Genomic DNA, 20,979 nt, shown 5'->3' with positions numbered 1-20,979 from the left:
TTTAACACAATATAATTCCTTTTATTATTTTGCACATGAAAGTCTCAAAGTAGAGAATTATCGAAAAATCATTAGTTCGCAAAATATTTTATATATATTCTAACATATTTCGACAAATAGAATGCTAAAATAAAATATAAAATATCTCTTAAACTATATTGATTTGTTGATAATTTTATTTAATTACTTGTATCCACAGAATAACTAAAGGAGAATCATATAACGTGAAAAATTTCATCTAGAAGTGATCTTGAAATATCGTAAAATAATATGTATGAAAAAATATGTTGATATGATATATAATATTACTTCCTCCGAAACAATTTTTCTGTTTTATTGTTTATCATTATTGAAAACAAAAATATTTTAAATGCTCAAATTGAAGGAAACATCCTTTGCACAATCAACTTATAATATAAAACAAGCATCAAGATCCAATTTGGCTCCTTAGATTATTCCTATTTCTTTTTTTATTTTTAATATTCATGTTTCATTTATAAAATACAATGATAGTGCAACAGATTTACTAGAAACTATGCTACTTGTGATTAAATAAATCTTTTTAACTGAAATATTTATACGGATTATTTAATTTTTATTATCGAAGCACCGCCAAATCATCTAATAATGATAGACTTTACCAATAAATAAACTTTGTCATGTTTTGTGTAATAATTCACAGGATGTGAAAATTTTTATCTCGCTGCAAAAAGCAACGTGACAGGTACAATTAATTTTTGAAATAAATTCATTTAAAATAAGAACACGTATATGTATTAGATCAACATCTAACTTTGACTGTTAAGTGGCGCTTCTCATATTTAGATGATGTACTCATATAAAACGGTCTTAATTCCAATCTTATTATTAATTGTGTTATCATTAACATTACTCATAAAGAAATATAACGCGCGTCCTTTGTTACCGAAAAAAAGCAATTATAATGGTAACTATAGCAATGTCCCGTTATAAGTATCACGCTACTTATCAATCCTGAAAATGATACATATGATGGAAGGATACAAGGTGTATTATTGCGCATAATGGCAGCAATAGAGGGGAGACAACCAATCAAATGTTGTATATAATATCAAATTAATTTACGCAAGTTTAAATAAATTTTTCGGAAAAAGGATTCTCTTATATTTATATCAAATTGTTCAAACTTGGAATTTTTTTTTGTATTACAAGTAAATTTAATCTCGTAACATTATATGCCAAAAAAAAATATATGTTCAAATTCAGTATATACATACTATTACATTCGAAACTACTACTACTAGATTCGAAACTATGTTTACGTTGCATAAATTAATTTTTATCATAATATAATTATACACTGATTTCTCCATATAAACTTTGTTACATCTATATATTAGGTGTAGTAAAAAGAAATCCATTATTTTTCCAATAGAGATGGCTTTAGTAATCTGTATCACGCGTAGACGAGATACACCTATTTCTTAGCATAAGGAATTCACGATTCATAATATTATTACGATCATTATATCAAAGATTCCAATAAATATTTTTTTATAACAATCACAATTTAAAACATATCTTTAAACTATTTAGTAATATTTAGTTGTTCTAAAAGATTTTCCCTTTCTCGAAGACATGCCCATGCTTTCTCATGATCCTTTCTCGTCAATGGTACTTTTCTCTGTTTCGCCAAGGTCAATTTCTTATAATGTTCTATAACGTCATTATCTGCAATGTTAATTTTCCGTTTCAATGTTTGCCTCTTGCTCTCTTCCTGGGCTTGATTTAATAATCTCTTCAGCTGCGTACCATTATGATTAGACAATACAAAAAGTTCTTGTTGACATCTTTTAATTTCTGCAAGAATCTCGTCATCCTCTTGATTTTTTTTTTGCGCATCGGGTTCCAAGATACCTTGCTCGACCAATTCTTTATGCATTCGTAACTCCAAATTCATGGAATTCTGGATAGTTAGATCTCTCAAGACGGGTGGATCTCCATCTCGGAATAATTTGTTCTCCATGTTATTATTTGCAACATATACATTCTCTTCCAAAAGTGCAGAAACCAGTCTCTGAGTAAGAGGTCCTGCAATACTATTAGTTTTTTTATCACCTTTGGATATCAAATGTGACATATCTGTGCGATTCTTCTTCTTCTCTCTGTTTGAATTGGCTGCATCTTCTTCTTGCAATAAATCATTATGTGCCCACATTAAGCTATAATGACGGCCTAAAGAAGGAATCTTCTTGAATTCACTTATGTCTCCATGTGTAGCAATTAATTCTTCCAATAATTTAATATCATCAGGCATGATATCAGTGCAATAGGAATCCACTGATGCCCAAAATTTATTGGGTGTATCATTTTTCGGTAAGAGCAATTTTGGTACATCAGACTTAGATCCTTCGATTCTTGACATTTCATGTAAAGTTGGTATTACTTGACTGGTTGAACTTCCTATTGTCTTCTGCTTAAAAAGTTTTGTATGTAAAGGTGACTGACTCTTAGTGTTAATCTCTTTTGGTTTAAATTTCTCCTCGCGTATCTTCTTGTCAAGTAGAGAGAGACTCTTACTGCTCTTTGATCTTCTATCTTTACGTTCTTCTGCTGAAAACAAGCTGGCAATCTCATCTTGAAGTGTACGATGTCGTACAACAACTGCTGACAAGAGTGTCTCAAGTTCTAGTTGTAGTGTATCAAGATCATCCATTACAACACCTTCCTCCACTGTACGTTTTAAGATACTAGTGTATCTTGGCAGATGTCGACTATTATCAACTGTCTTTAAAAGAAATTGAGAAGTTGTTGGTTCTGGTACCTCCGAGCTTGCATCAGAATTCATTGTTGAAGATTGTGCAGTCTTTCCAGATTCACGTATTTTAATGACAGCTTTCTTAGAACTCTGCTTCCCTTTTCCAGACATATTTATTAATGCGTCGTTCAACAGCAGAAAATAATTATATTGTTGCTTTCCACAGAAAGGTTATTATGTTTATAATTAATTTGCAATAGCCTCAAATGAATAATCTTATGTTATATCTGCAATTATAATTATTGAACATTCACAATTATTCAACATTCGTAATGTAAATATTAATAATTATTGAGTACTTTCTATTTAGTGACACAAATCAACATAAATATTCTTCAGTTAATACAATCAGAATGCTGTTGATATAATCAATTGATATAATCAAAATAAAAGATTTGTGTGTCGACTTGGGTCAAAATTCTATTGACTAAATGGAGAAAGTACCCAATATAAATTAAATAAAAATAATAGTAATAATATTAATAAAAATAAGGAACATGAAAGTGTCAATGCTAGGTGTTGGCTTACACGTTCTTTATAAGATTATTCAGAAAACCGTTGTCATTTTACAAATTACAAATATTTCATTTACTTCATCTTGCTTTTTGAGCATAAAATAGCAATATTACATACTGTCAAACTGTTAAATATAATAAGTAGTAAGAATTTATGCAAATCGTTATTTAGGTTAAAGACATTACCATGTTGGTTCATCTGAGAGAGGCTATGGCGGCTTATTTCACGTGATAGGCGAAAGTCACCGTACGCTAGCGACACCAATATCAATTTTATAAATTGAACTATGTATCACATTTTCGTCACTGTTAATAAAATCGCAGTGTCAATAAATGGATTTGGTATTATATTTACAAACTGTGAATAAAGATAATATTAATTTACAAAAAATGTTTCTTTTAATCCATATATATATATATATATATATATATATATATATATGTATATATATATAATTTATATATATATATTTATATATTATATATTTAGCGGAATCTATAATGATAAATTACATTGTGTGTATCGATAGTCACAAATTAAAAATTATAAGTATAATGATTTCATTATTAAAGACGGAAAATTTACTATTTTAGAAAAACTCTGTACTTAAATCCTTCATAACGCGACTAAAAAGTGAGATATTGAAATAAAAAGAATACATTTTGTAGAGGATGAACAATACATTCATGACTTCTGATTAAAATTTCGAGATAACGTTAATCTTTTTTTACAAGAACATTTTAACAATATAACGAAAGAGCCATTTTTGCATATTAAATTTCAGTTATTTCGAAAACTTAACGCGCTAGTGGAATTTAACTCGCGGCATCCAAAAATCTATAAAAAACATCTTATTAAAATATATTGGGTCATCTAAAAAGTATCCGCGGTACTTTGTCACTAGATATATGACCATTAACACACATCTAGTGACAAAAAACCGTGGATACTTTTTAGATGACCCAATATAATAATTTTTTTGTAAATTAATATTATCTTTATTCACAGTTTGTGAATATAGCACCAAATCCATTTATCGACATTACGATTTTATCGACAGTGGCGAAAATGTGATACGTAATTCACATCAATTTATAAAATTGATATTAGTGCCGTTAGCGTACGGTGACTTTCGCTTATCACGCGAAAAAGACCGCCATGGCCTCTCTCAGGTTTCTCTTTGGACTTCACTAATCACTACGTAACTTCACTTCAGACTAGTTATTGCTAGTGTGTGAAGAAAGTGTAGTACCAGCATAAAAAAATAATAGTATCAGAGAGAAATCTGAGACAGAGGATATGACATGAAGCCCAAAACCTGTAACCGCAATATGTTGCTAAGTTATTAAACTTGAATAAATTTATTGGGTCATCTAAAAAGTATCCGCGGTACTTTGTCACTAGATATATGACCATCAACACATATCTAGTGACAAAAAACCGCGGATACTTTTTAGATGACCCAATATATACACAAATTTACGCAATGTCAGTTCTTAGACATTTCTTAAGATTGATACAAAAGAATTAAATTACAAAATATTTTTATATTAAATAATAATATTGGGTCATCTAAAAAGTATCCGCGGTTTTTTGTCACTAGATGTGTGTTGATGGTCATATATCTAGTGACAAAGTACCGCGGATACTTTTTAGATAATCCAATATAATATAAACACAAAATGAACGAAATTAGACTTATTCAATGCGTTTTTGCATGAAATGATCTAAAATATTATTTATTATATTATGATTTGAAATAAATAGTGGTACACGTAGTTCGTAACAGTTCGTAAAAATTAAAAGTTAGACGCCTTGACATCTCCTTATATACTTAAGAATCAATCACAGAAAGGCTAGTCACTTCTTCTATACATGACGATTTTCCGTTGCGCATTCACTGCGCGCAGGCAACTTTTATGTAAGGAAAAGTGGAGACTTAGCAGTCCAGGTCACAGTCAAAGTCTCACTACAAATGCTTTAAAGCGTTTGATTGACCAATTAGAAAAAAGAATTTTGAACAAATTGATCAATCAAAAATTGCTTTAAAGCATTTGTAGCATCGCGTTGATCCTTAGTATTATTGGGTCATCTAAAAAGTATCCGCGGTTTTTTGTCACTAGATGTGTATTGATGGTCATATATCTAGTGACAAAGTACTGCGGATACTTTTTAGATGACCCAATATAATAGAAGTCTGTGCATACAGCGCTTTTCCATAATCTGTTTCTAACACTGTGTTTCAAATCCACTCTTTTCGTGATCCATTTAAGTATAGTTCTCTTTCTTATTGCTTCGTGATTTGTATAAAAGATTTGATTTACAACAATTGACGTCAAGTTAAATCCCACACTTTTCTTCCGAGTTTCAATCAAAGTAGTAGTTATAATTATTTAATTCTCTTTTAAAACTGTATTATACAGTATCACAAAATTGCGTAATCTTATTCAATTCAAGTGTTACCACAAAGAATTATAGAAGTAACAGTATACCCAGTAAAATGGATTAAAATGGATTAGAAATTTTCAATCCATCCGAATCCATATTTTAAATCTATAAAAATGAATTGGATTCCATATAAAAAATTTTTATACATGTAAAAGTTTAAATAAATTAAAGCAGTAATTACATGAAATTCTACAAAAATTATTTTAAAACTTTTATAAAAAAAATATACGCTAGCTGCATAATAAAGGAAACGTATTAATATATTGGGTCATCTAAAAAGTATCCGCGGTACTTTGTCACTAGATATATGACTATCAACACACATCTAGTGACAAAAAACCGCGGATACTTTTTAGATGACCCAATACATCCCAGCGAACGAAAATGGATCAAAATGAATTGAAATTTTTTTCTATCTGCTATTTTAAAAAAATAGCAAATACTTTTTTTTGGATTTAATTGAATTCAATTAGATTCAATTGGATGCAATTGGATTGCAAAAACTGCATTTCCTATTCAAAATTTTGAATTGAACAGTATTCACAATGTGTATGTTATGCACAGAAAAAGCTAATATTATTTTTAGATTGAAAAGCATAGAGATATGCTTCATGCAATTCCTATAAATGAATAAAAATGCAGGATTGAAAAGTATTCATTTTAACATTCGTGAATCAATATTTCTGAAAATCTGAATCCATTTCAATTCATTTCAATCCATTCTCGTTTTTTTTTAACTCAGTTGAATTAAAACGAAAAATTTCTTATTCAATAATTCCGAATAAAATAGCATTCATGATGTATTTTAAAATGAAACAATGGATTTTCTCACAATTTTGAATAGTATTCATGGCCTGTTTTAAGAAAATAGGCCATTAAAAGAAAAACTTTTTTTTATTCAATTGGAATAAAAAACTACATTTCCTATTCAGAATTTTGAATTTAAGAATATTCACAATGCACAGAAATGGCTGATATTATTTTTAAGATTCAATTGGATTGAAAAATTGCATTTCTTTTATTCGGAATTTTTAATTAAGCAGTATTCACAATGCATACCACACCACACAAAGTACTATATTATTTTTAAATTGAAAAGCATAGAAATATATTCCATGCTATTCGTATAAATAAATAAAAATGCATTCAAGATTGAAAAGGAATAGACATTTGTTTCATGCAATTCCTATAAATGAAAAAAATGCATTCAGGATTGAAAAGGATTCATTTTAACATTTATAAGTCCGTAATGTTCTGAATCCATTATAATCCATTTCAATCCATTCTCGTTTGCTGGGTAAGGCCGGAATCAAACTACGCATTGAAGAATGAGATTGAAGATTGAAAGATTAAAGTTTGATCAATCAGAACAAAAGAAGCCAAAACTTCTTTGTCCTTATTGAAATTTTAATTGAATCTTTAATTTTTAATCTCAATCTTCAATGCATAATCTGATTCCGGCCTAAACCTGTTCTTTTTGGCTGAACTTTTGTACTAGTTTATCTTTCTATCTCTTCTTTCCTCCTGGAGAGAAAAAGAAGAAAGATGAACTGGTACAAAAGTTCAGCCAAAAAGAACAGACCTTATAAAATAAAAAAAATTTTAATTAAATAGAAAAATTTTTTATGTAAAATATTTAGCACTGTTAGATCGAATAAAGAAAACAATGAAAATAATTTAAAAATAATGATGAATTTAATTTGAATAAAAAGTTTAATGTTTTTTCTTTTTCATAACCTATTGTATTATATGTCAAACCAAGTATATTACATTAAAAAAATTTTTTTTATTTAATTAATATTTTTATTTTATACTGTACTTTTTTAATTTTTTGTGATAACATTTGAATTGAATAAAATTATGCAATTTGTGATACAATATAATGTTTTGAAAGAAAATTAAATAATTACTTTGGTTGGAAAAAATGGGGGATTTAATTCGGCATCAGTTGTTGATACGAAATGTTTTATACAAACAATACACATATTAGTTAAATAAATAATAAAGATAGTACCACTTGGGCTTTACTTTTTTTTATTTGGTACACTAAAAAGATAGTGTCACTTGGATTTTATAATTTACTATAACAATAGTTTTTGTTTCGAGGAGCACGTATTCTTGTAAAAATAATACAAATTGAGTTTTATAATTTGGTACAATAATCTTTTTTTATGTACAGAGAGAGTTATCTCTTATCGAAATTTTCTCGAAAGATGTTTCTGACAGAAAAAATATGATTTTTAATGCAAAAGAAATTTTTTTACACTATTATGATTGATAATATAGCACATTAACGGTGGAGACAATGTAACGAGACGGCGGAACATTTATGCACAATATTAAGCGCGCGATTCACTCACGTATGATATCCAAAGGACGGCACTGATTGTATTAGCTTTATTCAGGAATAATTGCTTCATTGATCTTTGTAGGAAAAAAATGATTCAGGATTTTTCAACTCAATTTTTTATTAGGAATAGTGCTATATAATTAGTGAGCGCTATTTAAGAAACTTGTACTTAAAATAAAATAGGTATTTGAAGTTGGCGTATATTTAAATTTGCCGAAAGCAAAAATTTTAATATAGCGAACAACAGGCCTATGATTTCCTACATTCAATATCTGTATAAAATTTCCAAGGAAATTTTGTAAGAAAAAATTTCAAATTTGTTAATAAATCTAGTTCAATGTCTGATTCAATGTTCTACATAGAATACTCAAGTTATTATTACAAGATATTCCATTTTTCAATTAGATTAACTGGATATCCTTTGTCCTTTTTTTGTGTATGCGCGCGCATACATATTTATATGATCTTACTTTTTCAGTATCAAATGAATTTTACTAGTATCATATTAATACGTGTCTATTAGTAAATTCATTTTTCTCTCAATAATTACAACTCCTCAAAGAAAGCGACTCTAGCTTTAGTGGATCCGGATTTTACTTTTTTTAGAGTACTGTATTTATTCTCGCCGAGTCGAACTTGTTCCTCATGCAAATGATCCAATTCGCTCTGCTTATCACCAACTTTTAAACCTTCAATTTCGGAACGTAATTCTCGCAGTTGTTCTTGTAAATGTTTACTCTTCTCTAAATAATCGCTCCTTTCCCTTTCAATCTCTAATGAAAGTTGATCGACATCTCCATCACTAATAAGATCATAGGATGTTAAATCAGGTGGTAGAGGTTCTGCGTGTAAAGGTTCTAATTGTAGAGTCTGAAGATCTGCTTGTAGATCTGACGGAAGCACTTGCGTAGACGGAAATAAATTTGGCACAGGCTGTCAACAAATTAAATAAGTGATTTATAAGTTTTTTTTATGAATAAGTAAATAAATATGTATGTATTCCAGAATAACCAAATATTTCATATGCTGATAAAATAGACTAAACTAAGTTGAAAAGTCCTTTACCATTTTGAAATTTTTGCAATTATAGTTAATAAGATATTAATTATTAAAAATCGCTGAATATTGATTTTTATTAATTGTTTACTCAATTATCAATTTTACAAAACAGCAAGTGACAAAAACGGTCCATTTTCTTCTCATAGAATTCTGAGAATTTTTTCAGAATTTTTCAGTACCGCATTTTCTTATGTTGGTCAAAAAAATAATTATTAATAAGAAAATGCAGTACTAAAAAGTTGATAAAAAATTTTGAAAAATTTTTTAGAGCTCTATGAAAAAAAAAATAAACAATATTTGTCATTCGTTTTTCTGTGAAGTTGATAGTGCTTCAATAAAAAATTAATAAAAATCAATATTCGGCGATTTTTAATAATTAATAGCTTGTTAACTATTACGAAAATTGCAAAATGATAAAGGACTTTTCAACTCAGTTTAGTCCGCTCTATCAGCACATGAAATATTTGGTGATCATTCTGGGACATCCTGTATAATTTTATATATATATAATATAATAAATATATGTATACAAGGAGTTCCGATATTTTGGGATTAGAATTTTTTATCTTAAAATGACTTGAGAAATCTGTCGTTAGCAGGTGATACGTCGAGTCTAAAACGTTCTGTATATATAATGTCCACCAAAAGTTCAGGGCAATTCTAAATAATTTCTGGATAGTTCCAGAGATATAACATTGAAACTTATAAGGATACAATAGATGCATAAAGAACGCTCAGTGAGTTCTTGCATCTAACTGCATATTCCATTAGATCTAAAAATATAGATCAAACAAGTACAAAAGTCACTGATGCATCTAATGCATCTAATGAGATCATAATATTTTTCGGTTACTTTCTAGCAAAGACACAGTTAGACACTGTGGTTGCGTTCGCTTTGTCGCCTACAGCACTTGTGAGTATCAATTGTCCTTGTTTAATATTTACTAAACAAGGATAAAACGATGCTTAAAGCATTATGAACATCAGAGCGAACACAGCCTGTGTAAACACACGAGTGACTCGTTTCATTCTTGTTTAGCATAAGCAAACAACAAGAATGTAATGATTCACTCAGTATTACTTAAAATAAGTTTTTTTTCTAGTTCAAAAGAAAAAGATGAAGAGTAAATTGAACCGAGATTAAAGTTAATCTACATTGATGGAAACGAGCATTAGACTCAGTTTCGCAACTCATGATTAACTTTTAACCGAGGTTTAACTTATTTTAAGTAATACTGACTCACACTTATAAGCATCGTTTTTTGATGTTCAATTTTAATTTGTCAATGCACATTAAATAAGTGAAATCGTTCATTTTGGCTATTAAGCGTTAAGCTTGGACATACAATTGATGATTATCATTGATTATAATAGACCGTAAGTAATTCGTTTCTTATATATTAAAAATAAACATTTATGAAATTTTAATAAATATCTGTTTAAAATAATATCAATACCAATGAGACATTTGCTTATAGCAAATAAAAATTTATTCAATAAAAAATAATACTTTGATTTAAGTATTATTTCTTAAAATAAATATTTATTTAAGCAAATGTCCCATTGGTACTAGTTAAACAAATGACCTAATTTATATCGTGCATTTGATACACATATTAACTAATAACTTTCTATTAAATTATTTTAGTTTCAGTTATTCAAAGAATGTTGTACTAAATTCGTACAATATGCAAAATAATTAATTAAATACACATTTCGTGTATATGTTTATACATATGTATCGCCGAAATTAAGATAATTCAATAGAAAGTTACTAGTTAGTATCAAGTGCACGATGTAAACTAAGACATTACAATTTTGTAAATTTTTTTTTAATGTAACCTGTTTTTTTAAATATAACCTGTTTTTGTCTTATAATCTCTTGTTTCCTTCCATCAAAGATTCAAGTCGTATTTCATCGGGAGTTAGAGATATCATGTATATATTTTCAATCTGTATCTTTGAAATCAACTAGAACTTTATCTGTTAATGCCATCTTTGTATGAGTAAATTCTTTTTTCTATTTTTTTGGTAAAAATTTAAACATTCAATTTCTTGTTGGTGAACAAAATCCTTTTTTTATTAGCACAAAATCGGGAAACGTTTGTAGACATCGTATACAAGTATATTACAAGAGCGTACAAGTATATTACAAAATATGCACGCAATTCACACATTCGTTAAACATTTCTCTAATCATGAAAAAACGTGCATGTATCTAATCTACTAAGGTTAAAATCGAACATGCTCACGTTTATTTTGGCCAATAAGCGCTTATTTGCGCTCACGCTGCCCTACTTCGATGAAATAATATTTGTGAGTATCAGTATGACGTCATGGATGACGTCATGAACGCATTTCTGAATGCTTACATCGCCAAAGCGAACAATGCAAGCAATGCTTACATGTGCTTAAAGCATATGAGCGAGCAAACCGAACACAGCCCGAGTGTAAGGTGAAGACTAGATAGAAAAGGACGGGGAATGGATACTTCAGAGAGAAATTAAGGGAGCGGATAATGTTTCTTTTCTCTGATTCCGCCGTTTATAGCTCAACTTTAGCAAATATGCATGTGTGCATGTACGTATATGTATAATATATACACACAATACTAGTGCGGTACAATACTAGTATGTACAGCACTGTATGTTCCATCATGCTTCTACCATATCTCGTACTCACTCCAACGAATGGCGGCTTCCAGCTGAATCCGCTTCACTCTCCTTTGATTCTCTCTGGAATGTCGTGTAGTTTTCTCTTTCTGATTAGGAAAGAGTGCGGTGGGGAGGGGGAAGTAAGGTGTGATTGGTGTGAATATCTTGCTTTCTGTCCTTTTTTACTTATCTTCACGCTAAAGTAGAGGACATGTTCGGTCTATTCTTATTATGTCTATGGTTACAACATTGCATATTACAATGACGTTTGGACAGATCTGAATTAGACAGAGCACTGGCGTTTATCTTTTGCTATTTATGCTTTGTCTTGCTTCGTCATGATGGAAAAAGACAGAATACCTATTATAGAACATGTTGGAATGAATTCCGATCGGAATTATTCCATTTTCCGTAGACAATACAATAAAAATTTAGAGAGGGAATAATTCCCACTTGCTCCATGATAGGTGCTCAAATCAGACAACGTGCATAATAGCAATCCGGAGCTATCAGCTAATCAATCAAATTTGGGTCCTAAATTTGATCCTACTGCGCATCCCTCAAATTGTCTCATCTATCTTCTACCACAGCGCTTACCGTGAGGACGGAGAGAAAACTCTAGTTCACGAGTTTTGAACAAGTCTGATATAAATATCTCTAATTACACTGTTTATGAATAAATATTAACGATGTACTTACAGTTATGGTGGAGGTATAGGCATTTCTACTCAGGAACTCTAATAATTTTTCCTTAGCTTCTTTCTCAGCAATTCTTGCACGTAATAATTCGTCTTTTAATTTTTCTGCTTCAGCAGCTCTACGTTCCGATTCTTGAACTAGTCTTTCAGTTAATAATTCAGCTTCTCTAGTTTTCCGTTCCAAATGGACTTTTTCTTCTTCAGTCTTCATATTATTCAATCGTATACGCGTGATTTCTTGTTCAGCTTCCGATGCTTTCTGACTTAAAAGCATTGCTTCTTCTTCTGCTACACGGCTTTTCTCAGCTAAAAGATCTGCCGTTTCTTCAGACCTTCTCTATAAAATTAAATGATTAAATACGTATATTTTCTATATACATTAATTTCTATTTTTATATGTTTATTTCTATATTTTTCTGTGTCATTAGTTTCTTACAAGAGCTTCATTCGCTAATCGTATCTCTTCCTGATATTGTAGAAGTCGCTGTTCCATTGCAGCCTTTTCTCTTTCTGCTGCCTCTCTTAATTGTTTTTCTCGTGCTAATTTATTTCTTTCAATTTGCCTCCTATATGTAATGTCATAGATATTTTTAAAAGATGATTCAGATAATCAAATAATAATAAAAATATAATTTTAATTAATCATCAAATTAAATCATTATCATTTTATTTCCTTAAATATAATGTATTATTATGATAATATATAGCAATCTCCGGTCTGTTAAAAAAATATCTGGACTTCGATTATAATACTTACAAATATACAACCGACAGGCTAATTCCATTCAAAGTATATGCCTTTGCAATTTTAATACACTTATTCACACATTATTTTTCATCGTTTAAAAGAAAATTATGGAGAAATTATGGTAATGTAATTATTTTCGAAAAGTTATATATTTCATCACCTTGATCTAAGTAGACACTATACAGGATAGATTTCTGAGTCAGCTTTTTAAATTATTAGGTGTTGGAATTAATTCGTAGCGTTTTTAAATGAAAGAATGTTATTTATTTCACATGAGCATTAAAAAATACATTAATGAAAGTACTTCCCATCACTTGTAAAACGCTACGAATTAATTCCAACACCTAATAAATAGAAATTGCGTTTGAGATAAAAATTATTGAAATATCAATTTTTATTTAAAAAGATTATCCAGTGAGATGATCTCTGTCCAGCTATGCGGAAATAAAAGATGAATAGCTCAGAATTAGGAACTTTTAAATTAGTACAGTTTCAATTTTTGAGCTCCATCCCTTATCCTCAAACAATCCCAAAACTAATTTACACTAAAAAAATAAGTCATAAAAAATAGCATTGTATTATATCTACAATTTCATTAATAAAAATGGTTCCAGTATTAATGCGATACAAAAATATATAACCCTTTAAGCTTTCATTTTGAGCCTTAACAGAAAAATCATTTCTGGCGTTTGGTATGTAAGAAAGAATTATGTTAGAAAATCAGAAAATAATTAATCTCAAGACTGCAAATTATCTGCTAATTCAGGAACTCTCGAAGAATATACATAAATCGATTTTTTACCTGCAGGAAAATCATCCTTGTTTAATCGTAATCTTATTTGCGAATAGAAGACTCAGTCGTGATATAAGAGCTAATGATATATTTCATTAATTATGATATTATTAATCCAACGTTTCTTAAAGCTCGAACACAGTCCAGGCGTGTTAATAAAAAACGGTATCATGTCTACATTGTAGCAGAACGGAAGGTCTTTCCCTTCATCATTATCTCTTTAGGATGAATTCAGAGCAAAAAAAATTGTTTATTATTTGTCAGGGTATCCTTTATGTATTGTCATTTTTTCATAAGTTTTAAATTCCCGAGTTGAGGCCTTTCCTTGTCAGTTATGTAGATAATGAAGACATTAAACATCTTTTTGAACGTAAACACAGAATTTGTGATAAAAACAAACCGTTTTATGAAAGAAGATACATTTACTTACCTGGATTTTTCTTCCTTGGCTTGTGCCTTCATTTGTTGAACTTCCATGGAATCCGGTTTGCGTCTCCTCATAAATAGGTCGTGATTGCCAATACATAGATCTAGGATCTTAACAAATAATACGTGAGCAGCTGTGTTACTATTATGTTCGTTCAACTTTAAAGCTATTAAACCCCTCACCCAGCTGCCAACATCTGATTGTTTTTTTACCAGTTTGTTCATGCGAGTTTTCTGCGAGAAGAACATGAAGTTTGGTGATGTTTTCTCTACAGGCTTGATTATGAACTTCTTATCGTCGAAACTAATATGACGAATTTCCGACCATGTAAACGTTGTCTTCGGTGCCAATTTATTTTCTTTTTCATAAATATTCAATCCCAATGCTGTAACTCCAAGCCAAAGATCTGTTTCTTTCTTATTCTATGATATAAAACAAGAAAATTTATATTAACAGACTTTTTTAAGATATTTTTTCAAAATATTAAAATATTAAAGGATAAATGTTTACTTTAGGGAAGATATCTAATGTTCTTGACTTTGATATATGTTGTATAGTTATATACAACATATATGTCAAGAATACTCTCCTGAGTGCTCTCTAAAAAGTTTTTTAACCATGGCTCGTTATTAAAAAGTTATTAAAAAATTAAGTTAATTATCCTCTCTAATAGTTTTAATAGTAATAAAATACACATTTTTGCATGGAAAGTTATAAATCCATGTGGAACCTTGCATTATATTTAAAATGCGTAAATATGCAATTTTTTTAAAAGTGAATCCGCGCCTGGCGCGACTCTGCTATCAAAAAATTAGACACACAAGTTTGGATTGAACCTCCCTTAGAAAATTGTAAATCCAACTTGAAACTTTGTTTCGTGTTGAAAATTGTAAAACCAAAGTTAAATTAATTTTTTTTTACTAAAGTCTCCCCCCCCCCCCAGGGACTCACTGGCTCCATACACACTGGTTACATACATAAAATGTGTGTATTTAGCGAAGTAAGATACTACATGAGTTTGCAACTTTCTACGTGAAGCGAGGTTCAACTCAAACTTATTTTTTGGTAATGGAGTCCCTCCCCCTCCCCCATAAGAGAAAGAGGTGAAATCCATTGCGTTCATGCAATTTTACAAAGGAAAATAAAATTCCATGTAGATTTAACTATAGGTATAAGGCATGTAAATATGCTAATACGCGATATTTAGATTAAATAAAATTGAACTTTTTCGGTTTGTATCTTTTTAATAAACAATAAGCAACAGGTAAAATCTTTTGGAAGTTGCTCAGAAGAGTGTCCTTGACAACGTATATTAAGATCGAGATCATCGCAGGTGCCTTCTCTAAAGTGAACATTTACGAAAGATATTAGTTAATATAAATTACATTATATACCTACACTAATAGGAAAATAGTTCACACCATACATATCGAGATCCTGAGCAATTTTAAGATATTCCATTTCTGCTTCGTCTCGAGACATACCACGATGATCGGCGTACCAAATTTTTATCCTATCTTCCCACATTTCTGGAGTCATTTGATATTGATCTATAACTCTTTGTGGAAGCAAGTCCTCACTGGCAAGCATTCCAGGACGATATGAAATTTCATCATAATCACCATACTGATAATCAAAATAGAAATTACTATTTTTTCCATTATACACATATTACAATTAATTTGTAAAAAAAAATTAACTTTCGAATGCATATTTAAATCAATATATACATATATAAGATATCCCATTTTAATAACTACGAACAAATACCTCGAAAAACATGAAAGGTACGGAAAAACGTTTCAATAAAAGTACAGCTTGAAGAGGGAAAGGAAAAGAATGCAAACAATAAAATCAATTTTCAAAAAAGTCAATTTTTGAAGGTGTGAAGACGCATTATTCCATTTTTTTTTCTATGGAATTATATGATTTTTTACTTACTTAATATGATTCCTGTAATTATTCTGCATATTAAGTTAAAAATATAAACTCTCAATAGTTTACGAAATACAATATTTTATACTTCATTTTAGCACATTTTGATATGCGATATATCATAAACTAATTTTTCGATAATCATATCATAATATTTTTATACACAGAATGAGATAAATCAATTGATGTAAAGAAAACACATAATTGCTATTTAAAAAATGATATGTAAGGTGTCTCAAACTATTTTGTAGACGCATCGCTTGTAGGCTGGACTAAACTGAGTCGAAACATCCTCTATCATCTTGCAATTTTCACAATAGTTAACGAGATATTAATTTTTAAAAATCACTGAATAAACGGGTAAAATCGACGCATAACGCAACTTTAAGATATCTTTTAGAGTTCTTTATGAAATACTAAGTATTTCTTAAAAAATTTTTAAAGTTATTTTATGCATCAATTTCTGCTCATTGAATTAAAAAAAAAAAAATTGCAAAATGGTAGACTTTCCGATTCAGTTTAGCTCGCTCTGCCCACAAACAGTGTGTCAAAAAGTTTGGGACACTTTGTATAAGATAACCGGACTTTATTATAGTCTAGTATCTAATATGCCCTACTCGCCATTTATGGGTAATTACATGATGAATTCAACAGATTGCTCAGACGGACAAAGATTAACATAAGTCGTAGTTGTAGGGCGATTAAAACATTGCGTTGACCTACGACTTACGTTTCATGACTCAGTTACAATCATCTTTGTGCTGAGGTCCTTGATTGTATCAATTACAATATTTTATACTTCATTTTAGCACATTTTGATATGCGATATATCACTCAGTTTGCTCATTTTATGTTGTTAAAAAAATTAGGGAATCACTTAAAGCGCTAAAAAAGAGCAAATTCAAAATTATACAATATATCTTTGAAAAACATAGCTGCAGAACGATGTTTAAAATGTTTAAAAAGCATTTAAAGTTTATTTTTTAATGCTTGAAACCTCACGTGTCTGCAACAAATTCACTACAAACGGCACTGGTTTGAAGTGAACCATATGGCCAAACTAACACATCGATCATGTTTTATTTTTGTTTTAAATGGATTCTAATTCACCTATCAAACAGCGTAGAAATAAGTAATGAAAATAAATTTGATTAAATAAGACAATTTCTATTTAGTCAAAGCAAATCCTAGTGCTTAAATATTTTTATGTAAATTTATATACAATACATATCTGATTCTGTAAACTGCACGCTGAAATTTGTTTCGGTCTTCAAACGCAATCATGAGATTCAGAGTAGTAATTAAAATGGACAAGCAATTTTTAAAGTTAGTAAGCATTTTTGTAAGCATTTTTATAAGAATTAAAAATTAATTTATTTAATGTTATGAAATATTTGGAAATAATTTTATTGCGAAAAATATTGCCTCAGTCAAAGTTTGAAAATCTGGAACTCTCAATAAATAAGTAAATAAGTCAATTGTTTAGAAAACATTTTTTTATATATTCTTATATCAATAAACATGTCAATATTAATAAATTTGTAATCCTATAAAAGCAATATAGAAAATCACTTTATCTTCTATTTTTTTCTAATATCTTTTTATGAAAAAAGGATACATATTCTACTTAAATTATGTCAGATACACATGCATTTAAGTATATGTTTTCCAATTTTTTGTAAAAAATATTTTAAAAGATGAAAAATATAACCTACTTTTTTTTTAAATTTTCACTGCACTCATGTACATATTTGTATATTTTTTTATGTTGAAAAATGTTTCCTTTTTTAAATTTATTAATTTTCAACTTTTAACTCTGAAAAAATTAGAAAAAATCTCAAAGATCAGTTAGATCATGTAGGATCCGATTATCTTATTTGCATATTGCAAATTGCACAGTTGCTTTTCTTTAAGTGTAAGTATGTGTTTCTCACATCAGTTGATTCATCTCAACTTTTATTCATAAAAGTATTAAGGTTCAATTTAAAAAAAAGATAATAGTTTACGAGATATTTGACATTTCATGTCAATATATGCTAAAATAAAATATAAGATACCTCATAAACTATTAATTCTTTTTATATCTCTTTTACATGCAAAATAATTAAAGGAATCATGTTACAGAAAAAAATATAATTCCATTTTTAAAAATGGTAATGACCTTTATATGTTTGAAAAAATATGTTAAAAAAATTATATGTTTAAAAAAATAAAAAATAACTTGCATAACAAAATACGTCCCCCTTGAAACCGTTTCATTTTCATCTGAAACATTTTTTGTTCAAAAATAAGTACAATATTCAAGATTTTTAATTTTCAAGATATATGTATATGTGTGTGTGTGTGTGTGTGTGTGTGTGTGTGTGTGTGTGTGTGTGTGTGTGTGTGTGTGTGTGTGTGTGTGCTTGAGGAATATACAGAAGTAAATCAAGTCCAAGATCTATTTGCTTTAAAAACAGCGTTCTATTTGATAGGAACTTTACAATATCTTTGGATTTGAGTTTTATCTGAGCAATTGATATTGTTATCTAAAATGTGTACAATTTATTTTCTAATTTAAATTTTTTAAATGTTCAATACATTTTATGTGATTTATTAATACAATTCTATTAATTGTATTAATAAATCATATAAAACACAAACATGCCTTATCTTACAAGCAATTCAGAGTACATAAATAAGATAAATCTATAATTTGTGTATGTTGCATGTTTAAACTATATATGTATTATATTTAAAATATATTTTGTAATATATATATATATATATATATATATATATATATATATATAGAGTTAAAATACAAATTATTAGCTTTAATTTGAATTTATATTAATATATTAATTTAACAAATGTACAGACCAATATTCATAATTGATTGTTATACTTAAAATAAATATAAGAACCGACTACAAATACTATTTATAGTTTAGTTTACAAAAAGATACCTTTGCTTGGACAGCATAAGAAGCAAGTAATACAGAAGCCTCAGGTGGACAATAAATATCCATGGACAGTATAGCTTGCTTCACTTGTAAAAAAAACAGATGTTGAGTGACTTCTTGTACTAGTTCTTCAGCAACATCCTCAGGATAAAATTTTGCTAAGAACATGAATGATGTTGTTTGATGTTGCGAAATGCCTTGATCTTGAACTGTAATTAGTTCAGTGTCATTGCAGTAAATAATATGTACAATTAATTACAAGTATCCAGATTATATCTGTTCCAAACAAGGTCTGAATACTGAACAAACGGTGACAAATTACAATCACCTTTCTTGTCTAACTTTAACCAAGAAATAAAGCCCTTTGCATCTTCGTATTGAAGTCCAAAATACCACGTTTCTCTCAATCCTATTGTACGGCACACCAGATCAAACAATTCTCTGCCTGTCGATCTCCACTATGCCACAGGAAATTTGTCAGCTTGCGAGATATATCATCAGTGCAAGATACATAATAGCAATCCAACGTAAGACTGTGTGACACTTATCTACTAACCTCTAGATTAAATTCGAGTTCTGCATCTAAGGTGCAAACTTTGACGGGAAAAGATCTCCCGGACTTTTTCCTCCGAAACGGTGACATCTTATTTTTCGCTGTATTCATTCAGTATTGCAAAAGCATTAAGTACATGCCGTTGATCGCTATATCGTAAAAGCACTCGATCATATGACAAATTAGACTTCGCGCCGCTATTGAAAAATATTTTCACGATGCAGCATCGATATTTTTTTGACTCGCACCTGTTGAGACAAACTATAAATGAAGTAACCTTACCTAAAATCTCCAATACAGCACGTTCTCGACATATCTTTAAACGAAATATGAGTATTAATCGACGAGCACGATGGCTTGTTTCAAGTTTCAACCGTTTGACATCTCCCCGAGAGTGTATGGTTCGCACAATCACATCCTGCCAAATTCTATTATGATCGCGCACCTAAGTATTTGTTGATTTGATATTTTCAACGTACTTGATACGTGCATGCATATGCCTACCGTTTACGTTGCGCGAGCTATACCGCGGAATTGTCTAGAATTTTTGTCATTTCCTACCAAGTACAAATGGTTTTATTAGTTTGATAATCGTCACACATTTGTCACACTCGCACTTTGCTCGACAATGTTCGTAATGATGTTATTGTTTTTAAATTTGTGTATTTATAGATATACATGAACGTATTAATGATACAGGATGCGTTCCAAAATTAATTAAAGATGCTAAGAAAATTTAATAATGTACTTAAAATTTTTAAAAAAGTTAATAAAAATAGGTTGTATACAAAATATATATTGAATAATATATAAGATAATATTTTTTAGCTTTATCTAGATAATATTTATTTATTATTTAAAAATGACAGGCTATAAAAAATACGACCTGTATTCAGAAATCAGAACGTACTTTTATTTCTATGGTGAATCTCTAATTAACCGAGGATTAGGGCACGTTCACATCTTGACGAAAAAAAAGCAGCAGCAGTAATCAGCTCGTGTTAGTAGTTGACAATTTCGGCTTTTTGTACTACTTCGATTCTTACATTTAATGCG

General features: G+C 29.4%; 2 protein-coding genes across 9 annotated transcripts; both read right to left on the bottom strand.

Moving 5' to 3' along the window:
- Positions 1-1,172: 1,172 nt before the first annotated feature.
- Ada3 (transcriptional adaptor 3) lies at positions 1,173-3,637 on the bottom strand. 2 transcript variants are annotated; one of them, XM_087402539.1, is made up of 2 exons: positions 3,499-3,637; positions 1,173-3,024 (listed from the first exon to the last, which is right to left on the bottom strand). In XM_087402539.1, the coding sequence occupies exon 2, from the start codon at positions 2,906-2,908 to the stop codon at positions 1,568-1,570; it is 1,341 nt and encodes a 446-aa protein (XP_087258665.1). In that variant the 5' UTR covers positions 2,909-3,024; positions 3,499-3,637; the 3' UTR covers positions 1,173-1,567. The 2 variants fall into 2 exon arrangements, with proteins under 2 accessions (XP_087258665.1, XP_011064539.1); XM_011066237.2 differs by having other exon boundaries at positions 3,326-3,548.
- A 4,141-nt stretch (positions 3,638-7,778) lies between these two features.
- Mer (ezrin/radixin/moesin family protein merlin) lies at positions 7,779-20,786 on the bottom strand. 7 transcript variants are annotated; one of them, XM_087402543.1, is made up of 10 exons: positions 20,428-20,786; positions 20,206-20,368; positions 19,927-20,120; positions 19,699-19,828; positions 19,374-19,579; positions 15,889-16,116; positions 14,494-14,912; positions 12,959-13,088; positions 12,524-12,859; positions 7,779-9,044 (listed from the first exon to the last, which is right to left on the bottom strand). In XM_087402543.1, exons 3-10 carry the CDS (start codon positions 20,032-20,034, stop codon positions 8,658-8,660), a joined length of 1,944 nt encoding a protein of 647 aa, XP_087258669.1. In that variant the 5' UTR covers positions 20,035-20,120; positions 20,206-20,368; positions 20,428-20,786; the 3' UTR covers positions 7,779-8,657. The 7 variants fall into 7 exon arrangements, with proteins under 7 accessions (XP_087258669.1, XP_011064565.1, XP_011064573.1 ...); XM_011066263.2 differs by having other exon boundaries at positions 20,206-20,351; XM_011066271.2 differs by having other exon boundaries at positions 14,494-14,600; positions 14,673-14,912; positions 20,206-20,783.
- Positions 20,787-20,979: the final 193 nt, after the last annotated feature.

The sequence above is a fragment of the Acromyrmex echinatior genome, chromosome 2 (genome assembly GCF_024713525.1).
Source record: "Acromyrmex echinatior isolate Ae372 chromosome 2, ASM2471352v2, whole genome shotgun sequence".
NCBI classification, from domain to species: domain Eukaryota; kingdom Metazoa; phylum Arthropoda; class Insecta; order Hymenoptera; family Formicidae; genus Acromyrmex; species Acromyrmex echinatior.
Note: the sequence above shows the minus strand (reverse complement) of the source record. Positions and strands in the feature narration are given on the sequence as shown.

Coding starts and splice junctions, on each gene's coding strand:
- Ada3 (XM_087402539.1), bottom strand. CDS start 2,908: ATGTCTGGAAAAGGGAAGCAGAGTTCTAAGAAAGCTGTCATTAAAATA.
- Mer (XM_011066248.2), bottom strand. CDS start 20,034: ATGAATACAGCGAAAAATAAGATGTCACCGTTTCGGAGGAAAAAGTCC. Junction 19,829..19,926: donor AACTCGAATTTAATCTAGAG/GTTAGTAGATAA, acceptor CCTGTGGCATAG/TGGAGATCGACAGGCAGAGA. Junction 16,117..19,373: donor CTTATGCTGTCCAAGCAAAG/GTATCTTTTTGT, acceptor TTTGATTATCAG/TATGGTGATTATGATGAAAT.